This window comes from Bubalus kerabau, chromosome 16 (assembly GCF_029407905.1).
Source record: "Bubalus kerabau isolate K-KA32 ecotype Philippines breed swamp buffalo chromosome 16, PCC_UOA_SB_1v2, whole genome shotgun sequence".
NCBI classification, from domain to species: Eukaryota; Metazoa; Chordata; class Mammalia; order Artiodactyla; family Bovidae; genus Bubalus; species Bubalus kerabau.
This window is the reverse complement of record NC_073639.1, coordinates 56454900-56480179: the sequence shown is the minus strand read 5'-3', so window position 1 is coordinate 56480179 and position 25280 is coordinate 56454900. Positions and strand designations below refer to the sequence as shown.

Here is a 25280-nt window from a genome sequence, read left to right as displayed (position 1 = left end):
CTCCAGTTTTTAGAGAACTTACCGAATCGGGCTGCTCTCGTTTTTGCTAAGTAGATGACTAAATCCTGGGGACAAATTTTCTTTAGGGGATCGCTTTGGACTATACGCCACGGTCACTGGTGTTAACATAATCTCTCTCTTTGCTACAGAGGAAAATGAAGAGGGGACAGTCTTTTCCTTCTATGTAGGGGCTATGTTGGCAGAACACAGAAAAGCACTGAAAGAAAAACTAACTGTAAAAAGAATACATTTTCACTGTAAAACTTTCTGAAAGATAAACAGGAGTATACAAAACTAAAACAACGCATACTTCTAACTATCTAGAGGAAACCACTGGCCACATTTTACTCTATCAGACTGTCGTTGCAGTGCTCTGTCTCAAAACTGGTTTTTCAGGATTTTAGAAGTCGACTGGAAATAAGATGGAAACACCAGTGCACCTATGAACAGTTCTAAGAGCACAGTCATATATGAATTTCTTCAGCTGCTTACGAAAATGGAAACTAAGGATACAGAAATCCAATGCTTGAGTTTAAAATCATACTTGCAACTGGCTAAAGAAAATGCTGAGTAACTTTAGGTAACTACATGGAAAAAAAAAAAAACAGCTTTATTTCAGGCTAGCTTAATTTGTTTGAACTAATGTTTAATTAGTCAGTCATCAAAATATTTGAGTTTGACTCAAAAACTGAAGTGGTATTAGTTGCAAAACATTTGTGGAACACACATAAAAATCTCACTTTGATAAACGGTGAGAATGTCTTCTGTTATGGTCATAGTAACTGTGCAATCAGACAGTTTGTTACTGAACAAGATGGCATTTAGAGATTCGGTGTTCAGAGCGCTGTACTAGGTGCTATGAAGAGCATAAGGGAAGCAGAAAGCATCAGTGTGTACAGCTCAGATGTCACTTAGAAACCTCTAACCCTTACTTGGAGTACTCGATTTACGATTTGAAGGTGGCAAAGATGATGATCTCTGTGAAGCAGAATTAAACCTCTTTTGTCTTTGCTGGGCACCTTTCTCTGGGGACCGACTTGCATTGACTGAAGAGTCAGCTGGCCGAGGATTCACCAATTCTGTAACAGAAAAATGTAAAAAACAAAACTAGCTTCAGTTATCTGCCTTCATCAGCAGATGGTTACACAAAGCAAGCAATTCTTCTATCTATATTATAATGATTATTTGCAAATGCACCACATTACAATGAAAACGCTTGATGAAAAAAAATGTGGGAGTTTTTAATGAATTCATTCTGGTTCTCTGTTTACAACTGGCATTCAAGGTGATTTTTCAAGACAGCTTATTTTTAGAAAACAGGTCACTAATTTATTTACTAGGAGATACTGCTTAGGAAATGCAACGCCGAAGATCTTAATGATGTGATTAGCAGGCCTGACCAAATAAGTGCCAGAGAAAGAACAAGTGCCTGGACCTGTGAAACACACTTCAAGTATTAAACATACTTCTTGGGCTTCCCTGGAGGCTCAGTGGTAAATAATCTGCCTGCCAATGCAGGAGACACAGGTTCAATCCCTGATCTGGGAAGATCCCACATGCTGTAGAGCAAATAAGCTTGAGTGCCTTAACTATAGCCTGATATAGAGCCCAGGAGCTCTAACGACTGAGCCCGCCTGCTGCAACCACTGAAGCCCACACACGCTAGAGCCTGTTCTCCACAAGAGAAGCCACTGCAGTGAGAAGAGTAGCCACAACAAAGAGTAAGCCCTGCTGGCAGCAACTAGAAAGAAGCCCGTGTGGCAACTAAGACCCAGCACAGCCAAAAATAAACAAATAAAATCATTAAAAAATAAACAGACTTCTTGTCCTACTGACAGATGCTCAGTAAGCAAGAAAGGGAGCGTAGGAAATGTTATATCTCACTTTATGAACTCCAAATGCCTGCTGTAACTTTCTGATGTGTGTGAGTAAGACAAACTGAGGTAGAAAGTTTCAAATACTCTTAAGAATGCCACAGAAATCTTTAATAACAGAGACTAATATGTCATTTACTTTGTATAAAAGGTATGTATGTAACGACAATGATACATTAACAACTAGTGGATTCAACTGTCTGAAATAGGGCTGAAGCAGCAGGAAAATAAATTAAACTTTTTATTTGACTACTTGGGGCATTTCATTTTAAGAAGGTATATAGTCGGGGTAGAAAGGGGAGGAGATCTATGTATGCACCTGTATTCCTATCAGACAAGGAATAAAACACTTACTATTCGAGGTGTCCTCTTTCTCCGTCTGTGTGCCCCAATGTTTAAATACTTTTTCTTCATCAAGTTCTTTCAAAGCTTTCATGATTGGTGTGTCTAAAGTCTCTCTCTGCTTTTTTATCAATAAACTTGGTGAACTTCCAGGTGAAAGATCCTTTTCCAGAGAAGAATGGTACCTTAAATAGTAATTACAAGACACACAGTGCTATGACCTGAATATTTTCTGTCTCCCCAAAATTCTTATGTTGAATGAGATTCTTATGATGAATTCTTATTCTCAATGCGATGGTGTGTATGTCGGGGGCAGGGAGGTAGGGTCTTGAAGGTGATTAGGTTTTGATGATAACATGAGAGTAAAGCCCCTACGCTGGGGTTAATACCTTTATAAAAAGAGGAAGAGATATCTTGATCTCTCCCTCCGGAGACACATGCACCAAGGAAAGGCCACGTGAGGACAGAATCCAGCCCAGCCATGCTGGCACCCTGATCTCAGACTGCCCACCTCCAGAGCTGTAGAAAGTAACCGTTTGTTGCTTAAGCCACCCAGTCAAGGGTAATCTGTTGTAACAGCCTGAACTAAGATGGTTTACTGGGATTATTACTAGACTAGAGGAATAACATGAGGGTTGATAGTTATACACCACAATGAATACGTATGCTTTTCAATACAAATCAATAAAACTGAACCTGTTATATAAGACCATTGTTTCCCAATCCTTTTCACAGCCTAGTGCATGCTGTTGTTTAGTCGTGAAGTCATGTCTGTCTCTCTTGTGACCACATAGACTGTAGCCCACCAGGGTCCTCTGTCCATGGGATTTCCCAGGCAAGAACACTGGAGTACATTGCCACGCCCTTCTCCAGGGGATCTTCCTGACCCAGGGATCGAACCAGCATCTCCTGCATTAGCAGGTGGGTTCTTAACCACTGAGCCACCATGGAAGCACTCAGAGAAATATAATATTTATATGGCACTCTGGAGGAAATGAATGAGGTTGCTTCTGGGGGCTCTGGTGATCCATAGGGTGAGGATCAACCTCATGTCCTAACTGCAAGCCCATGCACATGGCACATGGCTATGCCAGGGGCACAAGTACAGAGGCTCTGCACCACCTCTGAAAGGAAAATTTCCTAAAAGCGCTAGCCTTTCAAAGTAAAAGAAAAATCAGATCCTCAAAATTAAGACATGAAAGGAATAAGGAGATGGCTCTTTAAACCTTCTTGAACTTCGAAAGGCAACTGAAATCTCTAAGAAAAGCTAAGAGTGCCTAAATGAGATCTTCGATGGAGCTGTCTCACCCAGAAAGGCAGGTCTCCTCCGGCTGGCTGTCCAGCTTGGTGTCCAGGGGCTGCCCAGTGAAGATGGAATGCTCCGCTCCCGGGATCAGCCACTTCCTCCGGCTGACGTCTGAGCCTGCCAGTGTGCTGCGAGGATGAGAAGTGTGCTCAGACGCTGCAAGGTCTGCGCTCTGGTTTAGACTGAGCACAGACAGCAAACAACCTGCTCTGAAATACTATTTCCACATTTACCCAGGGATTCAAAGAGTGCATAGAACAATCTTATCATTGTAGCTAGATGAACTCTATTTGAAGGTTTTCAGTTCCAACTGAATTGCTCTTCTTCGTCTTGGAAGAACAAGAAGATAAATCTTCAACAAATCAACGCATAACTTAAACAAAACATCTGGTTCACACCTAGAAAATTTTATAATTTGTTTATGTCTTGAACTAAATCTAGCCTCAAGATTTGGTGCATTCACATGCACACAGCTCTGAACACCCCCGCCCAGCCCCTCACCACACTTCACACCCTTTATGACCCATTAGAGCTCAGGGCCAGGGGATGAAGGATGGTCCTGCCTCTCCCCCGTAGACCAGGAGGACTCACAGAATTTTCTGTGAAGACAGAAAAGGCCTTCCATCTGCACAGTCCAATACCAGAGCCATCAGCCATACACACAAACTCGTGAATGCTTGCAACACAGCTAGATTTAAACAGCTCTGTGGAGAAGGGCCCTGCTGTACTGAACAGTGCCGTTCTAGACCAGGACGTTCCTGCCTCCGTTCCTGGGAAGCACAGCCCGTCCGAAGCTCATTCCACCATCCTCTGGTAGCTCCTGCCCTTGTCCTGACCACCCTCCCCATGCACATGGGAGCTGCTCCACCTCCCACCAACCATGCAACTTGCAGAGGATGCTCACTGAACTTTATGACCCTAGAGAAGACAGTCCCTTCAGAAATCAAACCTCCAGGGACTTCCCTGGTGGTCCTGTGGCTAAGACTTTGCATTCCCAACACAAGGGCTCCAGGTTCGATCCCCACTCAGGGAACTAGATCCCACATGCTGCAACTGAGTGTCTGAATGCTGCAATTAAAAATTCCACATGCTGCAACTGAGACCCAGAACAGCCAAATAAATATGTTTTAAAAAAGGAAATCAAACCTCCAAGATCCTTCCGACTCCCATGCTCAAGCATCCGCATGCACAACACACTCACTTCAAGGCCCATGACCCTGGGTCTCCCCTTTCCCTGGGCGTCAGCCCCTTCCGGCTTTACAGCTCCTCTTTACCACCCACCCCCAAACCAGGACACTCTCCTGCTGATCATTACTCATTGCTTGGAACCCCTTTTCTGCTCACTTTTCGGCACACCTGACTGGCAGCAAGACCTAAGCCTGGATGACTATAATGACCTCACTTTTCTTCAGTGTCTGTATTTTTACAGCTGAGCTTTGCAGGAAAGAAGCTGCCTGCCTGTGTAGACTGGGACATCATCAGAGAATCGCTATCTCAAGTGGACGCCCGACACTGGCTGCCAACACATCTTGCTGTAATCAAGGAGCTCCGATTCACCAAATATGACTATCTGACACCCTCTCCACTCTCCTCAAACCCCTCGCCCCAGGCTTGACTGTCAGGTGATAACCACCCATCACACTCCAGAGAGAAAACAGAAACCAGGAGACAGGAACTCCTGTCTTCCTCTCTCTGCGCCTTTTCACAACCAAACTTTTTTAAAAGGGTTGTCTCATCTATTTTCATTTCAATCCCAGTCACTCCTCTTCCCCTCAGTTTTTAAATGAAGAATCATTTCAAACATTTTTAGAAAATTACAAAGAGTACCATAACAAGCACTCACCCATAGTTTTAACAAATGCTAACATCTTACCATATGTGTTTTTAATTTTAAGACATAAAAAGCATATTTCTGGTTGTTTACATTTTTAAAATTACATAAAAGGCATAATGTACACATCCTTTTAATGCTTTTTCTACTCAACATTCTGTATGAGACATACCCATGTTAATACATATATAAACCTCTACCATTTTAATCATTTACCCACAGTATGACTGTATCACAAGTTATTTATCCTTTCCCCTCTTGGTGAATGTTTAGTTTTCAATGGACTCCCTTTTCAGCAATGCTATAATAAACATACACAAGAACTTCTCTAAGGTAAACATCTATTGTATGTGTGCTCAGGTGCTCAGTTGTATCTGACTCTTTGCAACCCGTTGGACTGCAGCTCACCAGGTTCCTCTGCCCATGAATTTTCCAGGCAAGAATACTGGAGTGGGTTGCCATTTCCTACTCCAAATACCTATTAGATTGGTGAAAAAGTAATTGAGATTTTGCGTTGCTGAACCCTGCCTATTGGATACTGGAATACCTTCTTAAATGTGGTTATGTTATACATAATTTTAATGCACATTTTTTTGCTAATCACTTATTACTTGCTGTTTATATTTATTTTAGACTATAGAAATGATGTTAGATGAAAAGCAAATTCAAGTGACTTTTTTTTTTTAATTCAAATTCAAAATGGGTTGTAAAGCACTGGAGACAACATGCAACACCCACAATGCATTGGGCCCAGGAACTGCTAAGGAAAGTACAGTGCAGTGGTGATTCAAGGAGTTCTGCAAAGGAGACGAGAGCCTTCAAGATGAGGAGCGCAGTGACCAGCCGTTGGAAGCTAACAACCAACTGAGAGCCATCATTGAAGCGGATCCTCTTACAACTACACAAGAAGCTGCCAAAGAATTCAATGTCGCAAGTGAAAGTGAAAGGGCTTCCCTGGTGGCTCAGCTGGTAAAGAATCTGCCTGCAGTGCAGGAGATCTGGGTTTGATCCCTGGGTTGGGAAGATCCTCTGGAGAAGGGAATGGCTACTCACTCCAGTATCCTGGCCTGGAAAATTCCATGGACTGTACAGTCCATGGGGTAGCAAAGAGTCGGACACGACTGAGCAATTTTCACTTTCACTGGCATTTGAAAGCAAATTGGAAAGGTGAAAAAACTCGCTGAGTGAGTGCCTCATGAGCTCACTGCAAATCAAAAAAGTTGTTTTGCAGTACCGCTTTCTCTTATTCTACACAACAGTGAACCATTTCTCATAGGATTGTGACATGCGACAAAAAGTGGATTTTATACACCCAGTGACGACCAGCTCAGTGGATGGACCGAGAAGCAGCTCCAAAGCACTTCCCAAAGCCAAACTTGCACCAAGAAAAGGTCATGGTCACTGTGTAGTGGTCTGCTGTCCGCTTGGTCCACTACAGCTTTCTGAATCCCAGGGAAAGCATTATATCTGAGAAAATCGATGAGATGCTCCAAAAACTCAAAGCCTGTAGCTGGTACTGGTCAATAGAATATGCCCAATTCTTCTCCAAGACAATGTCCAACCACGTGTAGCACAACCAACATTTCAAAAGGTAAACAAATCGGGCTACGAAGTTCTGCCTCATCCACCATATCCACCTGACATCTCGCCAACCAACTATCACTTCTTCAACCATCTCCACAACTTTCTGCAAGGAAAATGCTTCCACAACCAGCAGGAGGCAGAAAATGCTTTCCACTGCTGCTGCTGCTAAGTCGCTTCAGTCGTGTCCAACTCTGTGCGACCCCATAAATGGCAGCCCACCAGGCCCCCTCATCCCTGGGATTCTCCAGGCAAGAACACTGGAGTGGGTTGCCATTTCCTCCTCCAACGCATGAAAGTGAAAAAATAAAGTGAAGTCGCTCAGTCGTGTCCGACTCCTAGCGACCCCATGGACTGCAGCCTTCCAGGCCCCCCCGTCCATGGGATTTTCCAGGCAAGAGTACTGGAGTGGGGTGCCATTGCCTTCTCCGAAATGCTTTCCGAGAGTCTGACAAATCCCAAAGCATGGATCTCTACACTACAGGAATAAACACACTTATTTCTCGTTGGCAAAAATGTGTAACGGTCCCTATTTTGATTAATAAAGATGTGTTTGAGCCTAGTTATAATGATTTATCTGGAGGAGGGCACGGCAATCCACTCCAGTATCCTTGCCTAGAGAATCCTATGGACCGAGGAGTGTGGTGGGCGACAGTCCATAGGATCACAGTCAGACATGACTGAAGCGATTGAACACATGATGACTTAAAATTCACAGTCCAAAACTGCAAGTACTTGTGTACCAATCTAATAACTAACATCCTATTTCTTCTGCAACTAGTTTTTTGTTGTTGTTCCATATTATGTTAAGATTAAACCACATTGAGTCTAGTTCAGGAGTGGGCAAATTTTTTCAGTAAACAGCCAAATAATAAATATTTTAGGTGTTATCAGCCAGATAGACTCAGTCCCAACTACTCACCTTTGCCACTGTAGCACAAAGCAGCTATAGACAGCATGTAAGTGAATAAACTTGGATGTGAGCCAATCAAACTTTATTTATGGACACCAAAAACTGAATTTCATATAGTTTTCATGTATCATGAAACTTTTCCCCCGAAAAATTAAAAACAAAAACCATTCTGTGCTCACAGACCCTACAGAAACAGGCATAGGCCTGGATTTGACCAGGGAGCTGTCGCTTGTCAACCCCTGATCTAGTCTGTATATGGTCATGCTGAGCAGTATTATGCATAAATGTATCACAATACACCGACATTACAGCTGTTAGACATCCGGGTTGTTTTCACTTGCTCTTCATTCAGTACATTCCCAACTGGCTTCCGTTTCTATGGCTCTACATAAATGGCTCTCCAGGTCATCAAGAACCCCCAGCTTGCAAATGCAAGGGACACTCAGTCTTTATCTCACTGGTTCTCATGGTAGCTGCTTCAGTCTTCTTCCTGTTTTTTAGCAGCTATTTCTCAGTTTCCTTTTCCAGCTCCTTGTCTACCCAAAACCACAACACTGGAGCTCTTCAGAGCTCTGACCTGGACTTACTTCGCACTACACACACCCATCCATCCAATAACTTTAAGCACCACCTACAAAGACAAAACTCTAGTATTTATAACTCCGGTCTTCTTTCTGCACTCCAAATGCAAATTTATCATCCCCTGCTTGAGTTCCACTTGGAATTCACATGAATCTCACACTAAAATATTCAAGATGGAAATTCTGATCTTTACTCCATGGTCTGCTCTTCGCATCTCTTCCCTGGTTCAATGTGACACCCTTGGCTGTTTAAGACAGAAACAAAGGTTTTACCTGGCCTTATCTGAAACCTCCCTTTCTTACGCTCCACCCAACTCATAACTATGTTCTGTGGCTTCTACCTCCAGAATTTTCTCAAATCCTTCCCCTCTACCCATTTCTGTGGCCACAACCAAGCTAATACCATCTCTCTCCAAGTCCTTCAAGAGTCTAATTAGTCTGTTTCTACTCTTTTCCCTTCCTTATGGCAGGTTCACTGAACAAAAGTATAAAATGACACCATTTTACTATACAAAAAGCCTTCAAAGGTGCCCCAATGGACTTAAGAGTAAAACCCAAACCCTTGTGTATGACGGGAACAGTAAGGCCACACAAGCCTCCTCTGGGTTCTTCAAACATAAAACTAAGCTCTCTCCTTCCTCAGGACTCAGCAAGACCACTGTCTCTGTCTGGAACACTCCCTCCCTTCCACACCTCTCTCCTGAACGACTCCACACATGTCTTACCTCTCAGCTTACATGTCCGCTCCTCAGAAAGGCCTTTCCCCCCAGGCAAACCTTAGTCCTTCCTTTTGTTCAATCTCAAACATCCAACTTCAGTTATTTACATATTTTTTTCTTTAAATAATCCATTATGTCCCACATAAAATAGATTAGTAAAAATTTAGAAAAAGTTTCTCCTTTGACAATTACAACTTAAAAAGGTTAATAACACAATTTAAAATTTTTGTGATAAAACATCAATATTAGGAAGTTATAATCTACTCTTTATTACTTTTTTTACATTAAAATCATAATAAAAAACAATTCAAATTATGATAAAACTTACTCTGTAAATGTATCATCAAGATAATGTTCTTAGCTTATAACAAAGCTAATCTGGAAAAACTAAAAAGAAAAAGTCACATAACCTAACGCAGATCCATCATCTTAAGTTTTTCATTAACACAGGAATGAAATTTATGGAAGTTAAGAGCTACGGCAACTCACTCCAATATTCTTGCCTGGACAATCCCACGGACAGATGAGCCTGGTAGGCTACAGTCCATGGGATCGCAAAGAGTTAGACATGACTGAGCAATTGAGCACAAGGGCTAACACACCTTTTGAGATGTTGTAGTCCAATGTCCTTGCTTTTACAGATTATAAGATTGAGCTCCAAAAAAATTAAGTGATTCATCTGAGGTCACACAGCTGGGCAGAGTCAAAAACCAAAAACCATACCAATTCTCCTCAGTCCCCAATTTGCTTCTACTATTTCCTCCTTTTGGCAAATGCCTCTGCGTAAGAGTTATCACAATATCTAACAGTAAGATGCTTTCACACATAAGATCTGTGATGACATTTAACCCTGTCTTCCTCACGATTTAGACAGATGAGTGTCTCAGCTCAATTACAGGCTTTACCTATTACTAGTTTCATAGAGATTAAATGAAGTAACTTACTTGGCATGTGAGGGTCTCATGGGAGTTTTAGAATTATGACGAAGACTTAACATATTTTCATGCTCTACTTGCTTGACTTGAGCTTCAAGTTTTGAAATTGTCCTAGTTCAAAAGCAGTAAAATAAATTAAGTACATTTCAACAAGCTTAAAATACAGCTCAATTATAAATTACTTATTTAACAGACATTTCTACGAAAGGGGTGACAAAAGAGATGCAAATCCATAAAACTTTTTCATAGTAAAATGTCACATTAAACTTTAAGAAGCTGAACAAAATCAGGGAGAATAAATAGAAAGGCAAATAGAAAAAAATCCTACAAAGGAGTATTTCATATGCTATAACTAAAGGAAAAGGGAACAACAAATGCATTTAATACAGCAAGTAGAAAAAAATTTAGAAATTTGACTACAGATAAAACAGTACAAATTAAATAAAAATAAAATTCTAGCAATCAAATAAACTGCAATTTGCAAATAAACTGCAAAAGATGTTTAATTCTAACAGGTATGTGACTTGTACAAAATATACACAGGTTAGGCTCTCACAAAAGAGGAAGCAGGCTTGCCATCCAAAGCAGCCCTATTAACAAGAACTTGCTTTCTGAACAACTCTCAACTTACAGGCAGCTCATCTAATTTGTGCCACGCTCAGAATAACAGCTTATCTTCAAGTTCACCAACAGAAAATAAGTACTATGGACAATTAATTATTTTGAGGCTTATCTATGCATTCTTTCTGTTCTTTTAAAACTTTTGAATATGTCTTTATCTCATCTTCCAAATTTAGAGTCTTACCTACTCTGTTGCAGGGAAGGTTTGAGAAAGAAAGCTCTAACAAGGCTGATTGTGTATACCAATCTGATAACAAAACTATCCCTAGAATTGAACACTTCACAGAAAAGACTTGAGCAGACAAGAAAGCTACCCAGTACTTCTGTTCTTTCCAATGAGAAGTCCTTAAGTGTATGGTAAAATCTCTAAATAAGGGACATCATTAATCTCCAAACACAAAAATACACTCTGAAGCCAATTAGAAATATCTAATCATGGCCATAGGGACCATTTACACACTGTGCCTTACCTAATTAAGCAAATCAGATCATGATTAAGTCCCCGAACCTGGTCTTTAAGAAATATATAACCACAAAATTGGTGTGAATACTATTTTCTTTTTGGAGCACAAAAATAATTCAGTGAATTAGACTACTTCCTAAAATTCTTTTCAATGACTTAGTAGCACTTACGCTTTACCTATGCTAAGAAAATGCATAATGTTTAAGCACAGGCACACCTTGCGGGCACAGCTGCCGATGTATTCTAATTATTTTAAAATCTTCGGCTAAAATCAAATGTATTTCCGGGTGATGGGAAGATGAAGATAAAATCTAATCTCAAAGTGCTTAAAAATCCTTAAGAAAGGGTTTTCTTTCCCATCATTTTCAATCTAGACACATATTTAAGGGCTGAAAGAACAATTAAAAGGTTTTAGCTTATTAGTAAGATAATAGATTTTACCTTTTCAAATCAGAAATCTGAGTATGTGCATCAAGCAATTTATTCTCAGTTATATTTAATGTATCCTATGAAAATAAAGAAAAAAATTCAGATAAGTGAAGACAAATATTTAGATGTATTCCTCTTAAGATGCATAATATAAAACGAATCTAAGACTACACCAAAAGAGAACTATAAAGAAAATTATGCATAATCAGCAAGTCTGGCATCAACCAGAGAAAATACACATAACACAAAGGAAAAAATGAGACAGCAAACACTGGTTTAATCAAACAGCTGTGTGTAAGTTCCCTTTTCAATAAAAGTGAAGTAAAGTGAAGTCACTCAGTCATGTCTGACTCTTTGCGACCCCATGGACTGTAGCCTACCAGGCTTCTCCATCTATAGGATTTTCCAGGCAAGAATACTGGAGTGGGTTGCCATTTCCTTCTCCAACAGATCTTCCCGACCCAGGGATCGAACCCAGGTCTTCTGTGTTGCGGGCAGATGCTTTACCATCTGAGCCACCAGGGAAGCCCCATCCAAGTACTAACCAGGCCCAACCCTGCTTAGCTTCCGAGATCAGATGAGATCTGCCACGTTCAAGGTGGTATGGCTGTAAAAAGGGTATGGCCCCTTTTTAATAAATAAAGCCTATTAAGCTTTGCTTGATTAGAAACAGTCAAAATTAACATTTTTAAACACAAACTGACTGAAACCTCAGTAAATGGAAAAACTAAAACCTGTAATGATGAGATTTCAGCTGTAACGACTAGTCCCTGAAACCCCAAACATCCTGGCTACCAAGCTGTGCTGGCCTTTTCATTAACCTTGGATAATCACAACCCTGCATTTTATGCAACAGAATTACTTGAACCTCACTTACTTATTGTGGCGTTTCAGTGAATTAGAAATTGTAGATCCCAAACAGAGTTTTAATTATAAGAATTCAAATATAGATTACTCAACCCCACAAAAAGCTACTGTTTTGCATCACAAAACTTTATATCTAAATAGTATTAATTATGTGCATTTGTATGGTATTTTACACTCCTAAAAACTTCATCTCATCTCAAATGAAGCAACTATTCAATAAATATTTTTTAAATTAACAAATTTAACAAACTTGTGAGTTCAAGGGCAGATATTTGGAAATAAGGATACTGACACAGAGAGGATAAGTCTAGTTCAAATAGCCAGATGGGCACAAAGGAGGGGAGAAAAAAAGGAGACAGTCAGATCTCCTGACTTCCAAACTGATGCGTCTGCCCCACAGGAAGTTCAGAACATGAATCATTGACCATTACCTTTACTCTTTCGTGTTCTTTTCCAAGGGACTCATACTCTCCTAAAAGCTACAAGGAAAAACAAAAGAATTGCATCACAAGATTAAATATTATAACATCAGTGGAGTCTACAAAAACCTTTAAAATCACTGCCCATACTCTTCAAAGATGCTAGTGTCATGAAAGGACGATGTTAACACATTGTTTCAGATTCAAGGCAATTAAAAAAAGCAGAAACAAAAAAGGAAAAAAAAGAGATGAATGAGGGAATTCCCTGGTGGTTCAGTGGTCAGGCCTCCCATAAGCTGCACAGTGTGGCCAAAAATAAACAGTCACATGTGGCTAGGAGCGATCATGTTAGAAGGCACAGTTCTATAAAATAGTCTGTGATCTTCAAAGAATTTGAAGGTTATAAAAGAAAAACAAAAACTGAGGAACTGCTCCAGATTAAAGGAGATAAAAGAGATATGACAACTCAATGCAGTATGTAGCCTTGGATCACATCCTGAACAAGGGAAAAGAGATCTGTTATCTCTTTATACCAAAAGTATAACTAACATTTTGGTATAACTAACATTTATAGTATAATTCACAAAAACTGAATGGAGCATATAAATTAAATAAGAGTACTGTACTGGGAAACACATAGTTTTTGAGGCAGAAGCCCAGTGTGTCTCCCTTTGCCTGCCACAGCTATCCTTTCCTACTTCACCCTCTCAAAAGATTACCATACTAATGTTAATTTCCTAATTTTGCTACAGTTATATAAAAGACTGTCTTTGTTCTTAAGACATATACCTCGAAGTATTTAGAGATAAAGGTGCATTATATCTCTAACTTACTCTCAAATGGCTTAGGAAAAATATTTTTTTCAATCATTTAACTACATGTGGACAGAATGATAAAACACATAAGATGTTATTCAGAATCCAGGTGAAGGGTATATGGAAATTCTTTATACAATTTTTGCAACTTTCTGTAAGTCTGATGTTATGTTAAAAAGTACAAGAAATTTTAAAAACTAGGAGCTCATGTACTCACACACACTAAAATTATACTATCAATACATTAAGAATAATAATAACCAAACAATATAAAGTTCTAATAAAATACAGCACACTGAAGAGAGTGTTCATACACACGCCCCCCTGAAACTTTACTAAAATGACTGTAAAAGAATAAAAAACATAGTGCTTGCTGATACGACATGCTGAAAACGATACTTTACTTCTATGATTTTCCTCCTAATAACCCCCGGTCTGATGATGAGAAAAACATCAGTCAACTCTCAAAGGACATCCTGCAAAACACCTGCCCAGTCCTCAAAACTGTCAAGGTCATGAAAGAGGAGGGACGTCTGAGAAACTGCCACGGCGAAGAGGAAGCTATGCAGATGGGATGGCTAAATGTGACCTGGTCTCCTGGAGGGAGTCCTGGAGCAGAAAAGGAACATGAGGAAGAAAACAAGGAAATCTAAATAAACCGTTGAATTTATTAATAATGCATCAAAATGTTCATTAATTGTGGCCAAGGCACCACACAAATCCAAGATGTCAAAAACAGGGGAAATGGTGTGGGGCATATGGGGACACTCTACTGTCTCCTCAGTTTTTCTGTAATTCTAACTATTTCTAAAAAATAAAACTTTTTTTTTTAAATATAAAGTGGGGTTGTAACTATAAACATTTTCAGATATGGAAGACCTCAAAATTTGTTTCATGCTTCTTTTTTTCAGGAGATGTACACTAGCAAAACAGAAGATGTAGAACCTATACAAAATGACAGATGCAGTACAGAAAAGAAGGAAAGACAACTCCCAGGATGATGACAAGGGCAAGCCCTACAAATCTGTGTATCAAACCTCAGAGCAATCAGTTCAGACTGAAGCAAGGATACTAGGGAGGCAGGCAAGGGGAAAGGAAGTGCTATGCATGTTTAAAAAAACAAAACAAAACTAAGCAGATTAAAAATAAAGCAATTACTAAATTAAGGAAAAATATAATAAAAGTTGGAAGAGAAAGGAAATAAAATCACTGAACATTGCAGTTTAGCTCTGAAAAATATTTATATAGACATAAGAAATACTGAATTCTAATCCACCTATAAATAATATATTGTATTTAAAATCTAAGATACCACTGATCAGAAATCGTACTATTTAATATTTACTAAAATACTAAGAGGGGGCTTCCCTCGTGGTCCAGTGGTTAAGAATCTGCCTTGCAATGCAGGGAACACTGGTTCAATTCCTGGTGCGGGAAGATCCCACATGCCATGTGGCAGCTAAGCCTGAGTGCCACAACTACGGAGCCTGCACTCTGGAGCCCGAGAGCTGCAACTATTAAACTCTGCACGATGCAAGAAGAGAAGCCACCGCAGTGAGACGCCCATGCACCGCAAGTAGAGAGTAGCCCTCACTCTCCACAACTAGAGAAAGCCCACGCAGCAGTGAAGACCCTGCACAGTCATAAAATGCTAAGAGGAAAAAACGCTGCCAATTAAAATAAGACACTATAGTGTAAAAATGTATTCCAATTTCAGAGTTGTTCAAATGTAAAAAATAAGCTTCTTAGAATCAATTTAATCACACTGGAAAGAGGGGGACAAGTGTTTGGGAGCCAATGGTGAAAGGCAGCTAAACTGTAGTGATCTTGCACAGAAGGAAGTCAATATATAACATCTGAGACTGACAGGTAAAAGAAAAGAGAAATGTAAGTTTATTATTTAGAAACAGGGAGCAAAATTTCAGAAGAAATAACTGAAAGGGCTGAAAATAATGACCTCTAGGATAGAGGATTACAAGTTAGGAAGAGGTGGAGAGAATATGCTGTTTCTCATTTGAAATTTGACCACTTAAACCATTTATATGTATTATCTTCATGAAAATAAATGTTAAAAAACAAAGCAGCAAGAATCAAATCTAAAGCTACCAGAAAGAAAATTTCAACAGCCGGAAATACTTTCAGATTTTTTATGTACTGTCACAAAAATATTAATAAAAACTTAAACCAAAAAAACCTGAAACTTAATCCATCTTTAATGTGATACAATTCTAAATTTTAAATGAAATTAAATCAAAATGAAAAATTATATCAAGCCTCTTCTAAATCTGGTTCATTTTACCTTCCAGACACACAGATGTTGATTTAAGACCACTCAAAAGCTGCCCTGCTAGAGACCGAAAGGCGTGGGAGTGACACCATAGTTCTGAAAGCCCTGACTTCCTGTTTCAAGATAAGACCCAACCGACTCGACCAGAAAGGTATACAGATATTTGCAGCAACAGCAAAGTCATGTAAAGCGAAAACAAACGTGAAATATGTCATAACAGCTTGTAAGACTACAAAACCTGAATCTACTTTTAGCCAACCACAGAACTGAGTTATCATTGTCACTTACATCTTGAAACATTTTGTTTTCTTGTTTTAGTCTTGCTTCTTTATCATCTGAGAGTTTGTAAGCATTCTCAAATGCCTCTTCCAAATCCTGAAGTCTAGATTTCAGTCGAATAATGGTATTGTCTTTTTCTTTATTACTTGTTCTCATTTCTTCAATTCGTTCCTGCAGAATTTTGGAGGCACTGCTGGCTGCATTGAAGCGTTCTCTGAAATCACTCTACAAAACAAAGACAAGGATAATACGTTGTTTTCAATAATAATAATTTAAAAACAAACAAACAAACAGAGGTCTCAATAGCAGCTAATAAACTGCAGACACTAAAATATAAAAACATATAAATGGAAATAAACACATTTGATATTCTGTTATATCCTAGGAATGGAGACTAGAAAGGATTACCCTACAGAATAATATACAGAAAAGCACTGAGGCATTCTGATTCCAGGACTCACATATAGACCACTTTAAAGAGGAAAAAAATCACCATGACTATCAGGAAACTGATTCTGAGAGCAAAACTGGAATTTTTTGCCTCCCATTAATATTTATAGGGGGAAAAAAAGCATTTCTTACCATATTGTCTCATAATGAAAATAAAAGAAAATTCAAAATGCATCTGATCTGTTAATCTTCATTCAATAATCATTAACTGCAAATCCACCAGGCACCAGGTTACTAGGGTGCTAGAAATGTAAGATTAACAGAACTGTCCCTGACTTCATGAAGTTTATAGTTTAGGAGGTGCATGCATGTGCATGCATGCTCAGTCACTCAGTTGTGTCTGACTCTTTGCAACCCTATAGACTGTAGCCGCCAGGCTCCCTCCTCTGTCCATGGGATTTTCCAGGCAAGAATCCTGAAGTGGGTTGCCATTTCCTCCTCCGGGGATCTTCCTGACCCAGGGGATCGAACCCACATCTCCTGCAGGCAAATTCCTTACCACTGAACCAAATGGGAAGCCACAGTTTAGGAGGAGACAAAGATAACTAAATAAACATCAAAGACACAGAAATAATGTCTAGAATATAACTGGCATTTTCCAGCAAAACATTGTTTGTAAAATTACACACAGAAGAACAAAACTTGGCAGTGCATGGGGGACAAAAAACAAGTTATTTAAGAGGAAAAGGTTAAGCACTCCTACTTATATATCTAAAAAACTGAAAATATGTCCATATAAAATTTTGTATACACATGTTCACAGCACTATCATTTATAATAGCCAAAAAGTGAAAACAACCCACCTATCACCTGATGGATAGATAAACAAAATGTGGCGTAGCCATACCACAGAGTACTACTCAACTATGAAAGAGTGACATACTGGCCCATGCTACCCTATGGATAAACCTTGAAAACCTGATGCCAAGGGAAAGCAGCCAGACACACAAGGTCACATATGATATGATTCCATCTACACCAAATACCCAGAATAGGTAAACTCATAGAAACAGAAAGCAGAGTAATGGCTGCTTATGGCTAAAAAGAGTGTGTATGTGAATGGTGGGGATGGCTAAAGGGGTTTGGGATTTCTTTTTAAGGCAGAAAAAACTTATAAAATTAATTATGGTGAAAGGTGCATAAATTTGTAAATATACTAAAACCCACTGAATTGTACACTTTAAAAGCATGAGTTTTATAATGTCCAAATTATCCCAATTAAAAAATAAAAATTTTAAAGGCTAAAATTTGTAGTTATCATATGAAGCCAGCAGCATTCAAAACGGAATCTTAACAAGAAATCCTAAAGGAGAAGACAAGCAACATATAATGCTTTTATGAAAATATTCATTTGTCTCTAAAGTTCAATAAATAAAAAAGCTTACATTTTTAAACATTTAGCCACTAGAACAACGACCAAAAATACCATACTTACCACTTCTCTTTCCAGTAAGTTATTCTTATTTTCAAGTGTTCTCACACGACTAGTAGCTTCATTCAGAGCACTCTCTAATTGGCCACATCTAAAAAAACATATTGAAACAAAACAATCAAAAGCAATATCCTTTCTCTTAAAAGTGTTAGAAAAATCTGATTCTCTAGTATATTACATAAAACAAATTTTCCAATGTTAGCCAAGACTAAGGATGCCATTTTAGTAAAATATATCCCAATGAACCTGATATTATAGCATTCAGGGAATATTAAAAATGATATGAAAAAATCTTGAAGAATTATTAGGTGAAAAAAGCAAGATATGAACAGGTTTTTGTATATTCAGGTTCACAGCAGCATAATTCACAGTAGCCAAAAGATGGAAGCAATTTAAGTGTCCACCAAGGGATGAACGGATATAAACAAAAGGCAGTGTGTACGTGTGTGTGTATACATGCAATGGAGTATTATTCAGGCTTAAAAAGGAAGGAAAACTCTGACACATGCTACAACATGGATGAACCTCAAGGACTTAGTATGCTGAATGAAATAAACCAGACGCAAAAGGACAAATACTGTGATTCCATTTATACAAGGTACCCAGAAGCATCAAATTAATAGAGACAAAGTAGAATGCTGGTTGCCGGGGCTGGAGGGAGGGGTCATGGGGAGTTATTGTTTAATGAGTACAGATGGACAGATTTGCAGGCTAAAACAAGTTCTGGAAATGGATACTGGTGATGGCAGCCCAACAATGGGAAGGCACAAAGCCAGTGAACTGTACACGTAATGTGATACAGACGACTGCATAAAACAGCTCAATCTTTGTCATGAAAAAAATTTATACATGCACATACATTATTTCTAAAAGGATGCAAAAAATTAAGTCTAGGATGTGAGAACAGAAGATGGGTAGAAAGACTTCATATTATATCTTTCTATATTATTTCAAATTAGCATGAATGTCATTATTCTTATAATGAAGGACATTCTTTGTAAAGCTAATTATCATAGGACCTGAACATAACAAAATACACAGAAGAATTCGGTTACCATTTTGACTCAGTGTTCAATGATGCATTGTGAATAACAGCTAGTATTTATTGGACACTGGCTACATACTCAGTCTATGTTAAGCACTTTGCATTCATCCTCACAATCCTGTGAGTCAGGATTGCTATCATTCCCACTTTACAAATGTGAATACAGAGACACGGAGGTCAAGTTCCTCCTGAGCCATACTAGGATTCCAAGCAAGGCAGTCTGGCTCCAGAGTTCAGGTTCCTATCCACTATGCATTGATAACCTCAGATATGCAGATGACACCACCCTAAATGACAGAAAGCGAAGATGAGCTAAAGAGCCTCTTGATGAAGGTGAAAGAAGAGAGTGAAAAAGCTGGCTTAAAACTTAACATTCAAAAAACTAAGATCATGGCATCCAGTCCCATCACTTCATGGCAAATAGATGGGGAAACAATGGAAACAGTGATAGACTTTATCTTCTTGGGCTCCAAAATCACTGCAGGTGGTGACTGCAGGCATGAAGTAAAAAGATGCGTGCTCCTTGGAAGAAAAGCTATGACAAACCTAGAAAACCTATTAAAAAGCAAAGACATTACTTTGCCAACAAAGGTCCATCTAGTCAAAGCTGTGGTTTTTCCAGTAGTCATGTATGGATGTAAGAGCTGGACCATTAGGAAGGCTGAGGGCCAAGAATTGATGGTTTTGAACTGTGGTGTTGGATAAGACAGCAAGGAGATCAAACCAGTCAATCCTAAAGGAAATAAATCCTGAATATTCATTGGAAGGACTGATGCTGAAGCTGAAACTCCAATACTTTGGCCACCTGATATAAAGAGCTGACTCACTGGAAAAGACACTGATGCAGGGAAAGACTGAGGCAGGAGGAGAAGGGGATGACAGAGGATGAGATGGTTGGATGGCATCACTGACTCAGTGGACATGAGTCTGAGCCAACTGCAGGAGATAGTGAAGGACAGGGAAGCCTGGCGTGCTGCAGTCCATGGGGTCCCAAAGAGTCGACACAACTGAGCAACTGAACAACAAAAGCATCAAAGCCTTGCGGAAATGAAATACTGATAAAACTGTTGATGAAACAGGCAAATAATAATACATTCACTGAATAGTCAACTGTAGGTGTGCTGTTATTTTTCTGTTTTAATTACCACACTAATTCTAATATGCCAAAGAGCTCACCCCCTAAGTTACAACTGTGTGACAAGTGTTAATGGCCCCAACTGGAGCTCCCAATTCGCAATTTTAAAGTCTGAAAAAAACTGCTACGTATACTGCCAACGTAATTATTAGTTTTTGTCTTAGGTAAAAGATTTCTCTCTAAATAACCTCAGGCCAAACCAAATCCTTTGGGGGCAGTGGAAGAGGCAAAAATGCATTGCTCTTCATTTGCATGTTACAGGCACATTGACTCCAGTGCCTAGACTGCTGTTGTTATTAACACTTTCATTTATGTAAGACACTGACTTCCAGGCTGCTCCTCCATCCTCTCATGACTCTGAGGGGTTCCAGACATAACAATATTTTAACTAGTTCCCCTTTACTTTGTGCCTTCTTTGGCACCTTTTCTTTGACCTAATAAGGCCTACTGGTCGCTTCTGTCAGGCTTCTGATTTCCAACCGGAAGTACCTGTGGTCATCTGTGCCTTCCTAAAAACCACACACACACACAGACAAGAACCAGCTTCCCTAGCCTGCTATCTACTCTTTTCTTTTCATCCTAGAAAACCTAAAACTAGTTTGTTTTTTTTTTCCCATTGGTCTTTTCAAACTACTTCTGTCTGCCACTGGACCCCACCCCCACCACCAACAGCAAAATAGAAGCAATAGAAATGACCAGGATGGATTAAGACAGCATGTTAACTACCACAGCAACCACACACTGGTATAAAAGCTCGTTTTACTCGAATTCTGCAAGTGAGACTGTTAACTGGACCAGAAGATTTCAGCTCCCTCATAATTATTCTCAAGGAGCTTTGTCTTCTTTGCCCTAAAGAAGGATTATTTACTGTCATCTAGACCCTATCAGTTTTCTTTCTTTTTTAAAAAATAATTTTATGTATTTGTTTTTGGCTGTGCTGGGTCTTTGTTGCTGTGTGGGTTTTCCTCTAGTTCTGCCAAGCAGGGGCTACCCTCGGGGCTCTAGGCACAACGGCTTCAGTAGTTGTGGCTCCCGGCTCCAGAGCACAGGATCAATAGTTGTGTCACAAGAGCTTATGGCTTAGTTGCTCCTCAGCATGTGGGGTCTTCCTGGATCAGGGATCGTACCCTGCACTGGCAGGTGGGTTCTTTACCACTGAGTCACCAGGGAAGCCACCCTTCAGTTTCCAATCTGTTTAATTTCATTTGTAAAGTATGTTGCAAGGTATGCTGTTATTAATACTAGTATCTCTAAACTAAGCGGAAAGCTGTTCTTAATATAAGACCATGCTCCTGTGTGCCTATGGTTTTTTTAAATGAGATAATTATTTCCACAGGTGCATGAGTGGCTAGGTTAAAGCTATGCATATCTGGGTCAGAAAAAAGGACATCAGCCACAGACTTATTAGGAAATAAGTATACAGGACAAAATGACATTCCTTTACATATACAAAATCTGCTCAACTGTCTCAGTACTTTGCCCATATGAAACAAATGTCCTCATCAATTTTCAGTATTTTGTAAGAGGATGGCTCAAATCTTTAAAAATAATTACTTAGGCAAACATGTTTCTCTGAAAAATTTCAAATGGAAATTATGTGCTTTCAAAATGTTTTATCATCACAATATATTATGCTTTGGGTAAAACAATATATCCAAATTGGAGAAACACTAACTTTACAGTTAAATTACAAGTTTTACCTGTCAGCAAGAATTTGATTGGTTTTCTTCCAGTCTTCAGCTGCAGAAATTTCTTTTTCCTCCAGTTTCTGTTTCAAACTATTTATTTCTGATTCATAGTAAGCTCGAAGGTCTGCTATGTGTCGCGCATGCTTTTCCTTCAGGTTCTGTCTAATCCTGTTGGTGAGAAGAAAAAATATTTAGAAAGCATCTCCTCACTCTCTCAGTAGGAAAAAACAAGAACACAATCATTCTCATAATCAAAAGTACAGCCTTTTCCCTTTATACACCTATAGAAAGTATGAGATTAATCTACAAGTTGACAGCTATTAATAATAAAGCAAAAAAAGATTTTTTAGACAGTCTACCTTATTTTAATTTTTATGTATTACTGAAGTTCAATAAAAACAATTTTCATCATTTAAGCAGACATTAGAGAATATCTATTAACATTACAAGCCATTCGCAGATGTACATACTTAGACAATACCACAGGATCCTCCAGGGAAGTCAGTGAAATGCATTCTGGGACACCATTGGCTGTACCTGGAAGCTGGGACTGACTGACTGAGACAGGCAGTCCCAGGACAGGGTTTTCTTCATCTACAGTGCTGACTGAGATGTCGTTACTACCAACGGTATATACTGAAGGAAACGTGGAACTGGTTCTACTCTCATTTCGGAATGCCTGATTTTTCCAAGAGTCCACTGGCAAAACTTTTGCATCTGTAGGATATTTTGGGAAACCAGATAACTGAGAAGTGATATGACTTGCTTGTGAAAACAAGTCTATGTCAGAGTGACTAGAGAGACTAGGATCTAGAACAGAGTCCGGTGAAAAGGATATTCTGTCATCAAGAGCATTCAAAAAGCTATGTGGTTGAATCCCTGAAATCTGCTGATTTGGCTTCATGTGTAAGGTTGGGTCCAGAGTCAGTACCTAGAAATAAGACAAAGAACAGTGAGCTTTCTCTCTCTCCGCGCAGGTTTGTTTGTTTGTTTAAGTGAGTAGGCTTTAGATCTCCTAGGGAAAAGAAGCTCAAGATGCGAGTTAAAGTCATGAAGCATCTTTTATTTTCACCCAGCAGTGCTGACAACTTTACCTCTGGCGGATGATTTGGGTTGGAAGCAGAAGTGAGATTCCTCTCAGGTAACTGCTTGTTTTCCCTTTGTTTTTTATGATAAATATCCTTCAGTGATGGTGGCTTCATCTCATTACTAGTATTAGACTTAAAGATACGAAACAAAATTATTCAAATATTATCAATGAATCAATGATGAAAAAAGTTTACTTTCCTGATATCAAGATCAGCACCATAAAAAGGTTTTTTGAAAATTTTAAAATAAACCAAGATGCTAGACCATCAGATTTATAATAAGAGTTTAGAAGTCATTCCCCATTACCTGTTACTTATAAATATTAATGGGATAATTTTAACCTAAGATATTTAAAACCCTAAGAACACTTTCAAAGAATAAAATCCGTGGTAATCTCCTTACTTAAAATAAGAACCAAGTTCTAAAGAAAAGACTTCATAATGAGTGAATGAAGCGGGACAAGAAAACTTCCAGCCAGATTTATTTCCTGTGACTTGAAGGAACAAGTCAAGAGTGTCAAGAGTGGAGTTGCCTCGCTCTGTAGATACATTCATGTTTAAGAGCTGGCAGTCCCTGGTGCCTCAGATGGTAAAGAATCTGCCTGCAATGTGGGAAACCTGCGTTTGATCCCTGGGTTGGGAAGATCCCCTGGAGGAGGGCATGGCAACCCACTCCAGGAGTCTTGCCTGGAGAATCTCCATGGACAGAGGAGCGTGGCGGGTTACAGTCCATGAGGTCGCAAAGAGTCAGACATGACTGAGTGACTAAGCACAGCACACCACAGACAACAAGAAGTGTTAAGAAAGAAGTTACCCAATGAAAATAAGACCCCCTTTAAATTAGTTATAAAAATAAGAAGATACAATCCTAACTTCCACAACTGAAATCAGGGCTTTGCTATACTGGAAGTATTACAAAGAGGCCTCAGCTCCAAATAGTAACACACCGGGCCTAACTTATCTCAAGACGGGACTTTCTGTAGGTCATGACAGGGTACCATTTAACTCTGGGCCTCAAATTTAAACTGTGGACATTCTCTCAAATGATATTACAGATTCAGTGAGCGATACATTGAAAGCACTGAAAGAACACAGTCGTCATACAGCTTTAAGCTTTTAAACTGTCCCATTTCCAGATACCACAAAGACTGCCGAGCACCACGAACTAATATTTTTTAATAAACCCTTAACTAGCTTGTGAAAAAGACAATTATACTTTGTGCGTGTCCACTAAAGGCATTAATTTGTTAAATGTAAACTTTTAAAATTAACGATTTCTATAACCCCACTTTGAAATTTTACTTTTATATACCTACAACTCAGAAGCCTTTTCAAGTGCTGAAGCCCACGCTGAGCAGCAGTTCTTCCGCTCTGGCTATAGCCTGAGAAAACTACTCCGGGGGCCTGGGTGAAGAGTTACAACTATTCTATTTAGGGCTCATAGTAATACAAAGTGACTTTTTTCACCTTGGAATGGGTGAAGGGATGGATGGACAGAGAGATGGGTAAATGAATGAATGGATCAAAAACAGCATATTAGAGAAACACTGAGAAAGTAGCCCTATACTGGGGCTTCCCTGGTGGCTCAGTGGTAAAGAATCTGCCTGTTGATGCAGGAGACATGGGTTCGATCCCTGGGTTGGCAAGATCCCCTCGAGAAGGAAAGGGCAACCCACTTCAGTATTCTCACCTGTAAAGTCCCATGGACAGGGGAGCCTGGCAGGCTACAGTCCATGGGGTCACAAAAAGTCAGACACGACTGAGCACACACAGCCCTATACGAGGAACTGCTTCTTTTTTTGCCATGCCACAAGGCTTGTTGGATCTTAGTTCCCCAACCAGGGATTGAACCAAGGTCCTCAGGAGTAAGAGCATGGAGTCCCAACCACTGGACCACCAGGGAACTCCCTTTTCACTACCTTTACGATTTCTCTTGTCATATTTTAACATCTCTGAACAGAGAATGCCTCTTATAATTAACAATATCCTACAAATGCCTTTGGTCAAGTAGTAGCTGTGACACAATTGTCACTGGCTGCTTATATGCAAATAAAAAAGCCACCAAAATTGGCCAAACAGGTGTCAGCAGCTTGGAAGAAAATCCTAGTGATTTGAACCTGTGCTGGAATCCCTGAGAACCAATATATAAGGGACAGTGAATCAGCTGCTTAAGCAACATT

The 25280-nt window shown here is 39.4% G+C and overlaps 1 protein-coding gene across 5 annotated transcripts in view; it reads right to left on the bottom strand.

The window, feature by feature from the left end:
• Positions 1-25280, bottom strand: part of MPHOSPH9 (M-phase phosphoprotein 9) — a 52321-nt gene that overhangs the window by 6421 nt on the left and 20620 nt on the right. For 3 of the 5 annotated variants that reach the window (XM_055550440.1, XM_055550444.1, XM_055550443.1), the window contains exons 9-20: positions 23107-23232; positions 22483-22943; positions 22025-22180; positions 18148-18235; positions 16272-16487; positions 12894-12941; positions 11608-11672; positions 10092-10193; positions 3525-3650; positions 2229-2401; positions 933-1079; positions 23-143 (exon numbers count right to left, since the gene is read on the bottom strand). In XM_055550440.1, the coding sequence (XP_055406415.1) occupies positions 23-143; positions 933-1079; positions 2229-2401; positions 3525-3650; positions 10092-10193; positions 11608-11672; positions 12894-12941; positions 16272-16487; positions 18148-18235; positions 22025-22180; positions 22483-22943; positions 23107-23232 (1829 nt within the window). The remainder of the gene's footprint in view (positions 1-22; positions 144-932; positions 1080-2228; positions 2402-3524; positions 3651-10091; positions 10194-11607; positions 11673-12893; positions 12942-16271; positions 16488-18147; positions 18236-22024; positions 22181-22482; positions 22944-23106; positions 23233-25280) is intronic. The other 2 variants (XM_055550442.1, XM_055550441.1) reach the window with 2 other exon arrangements.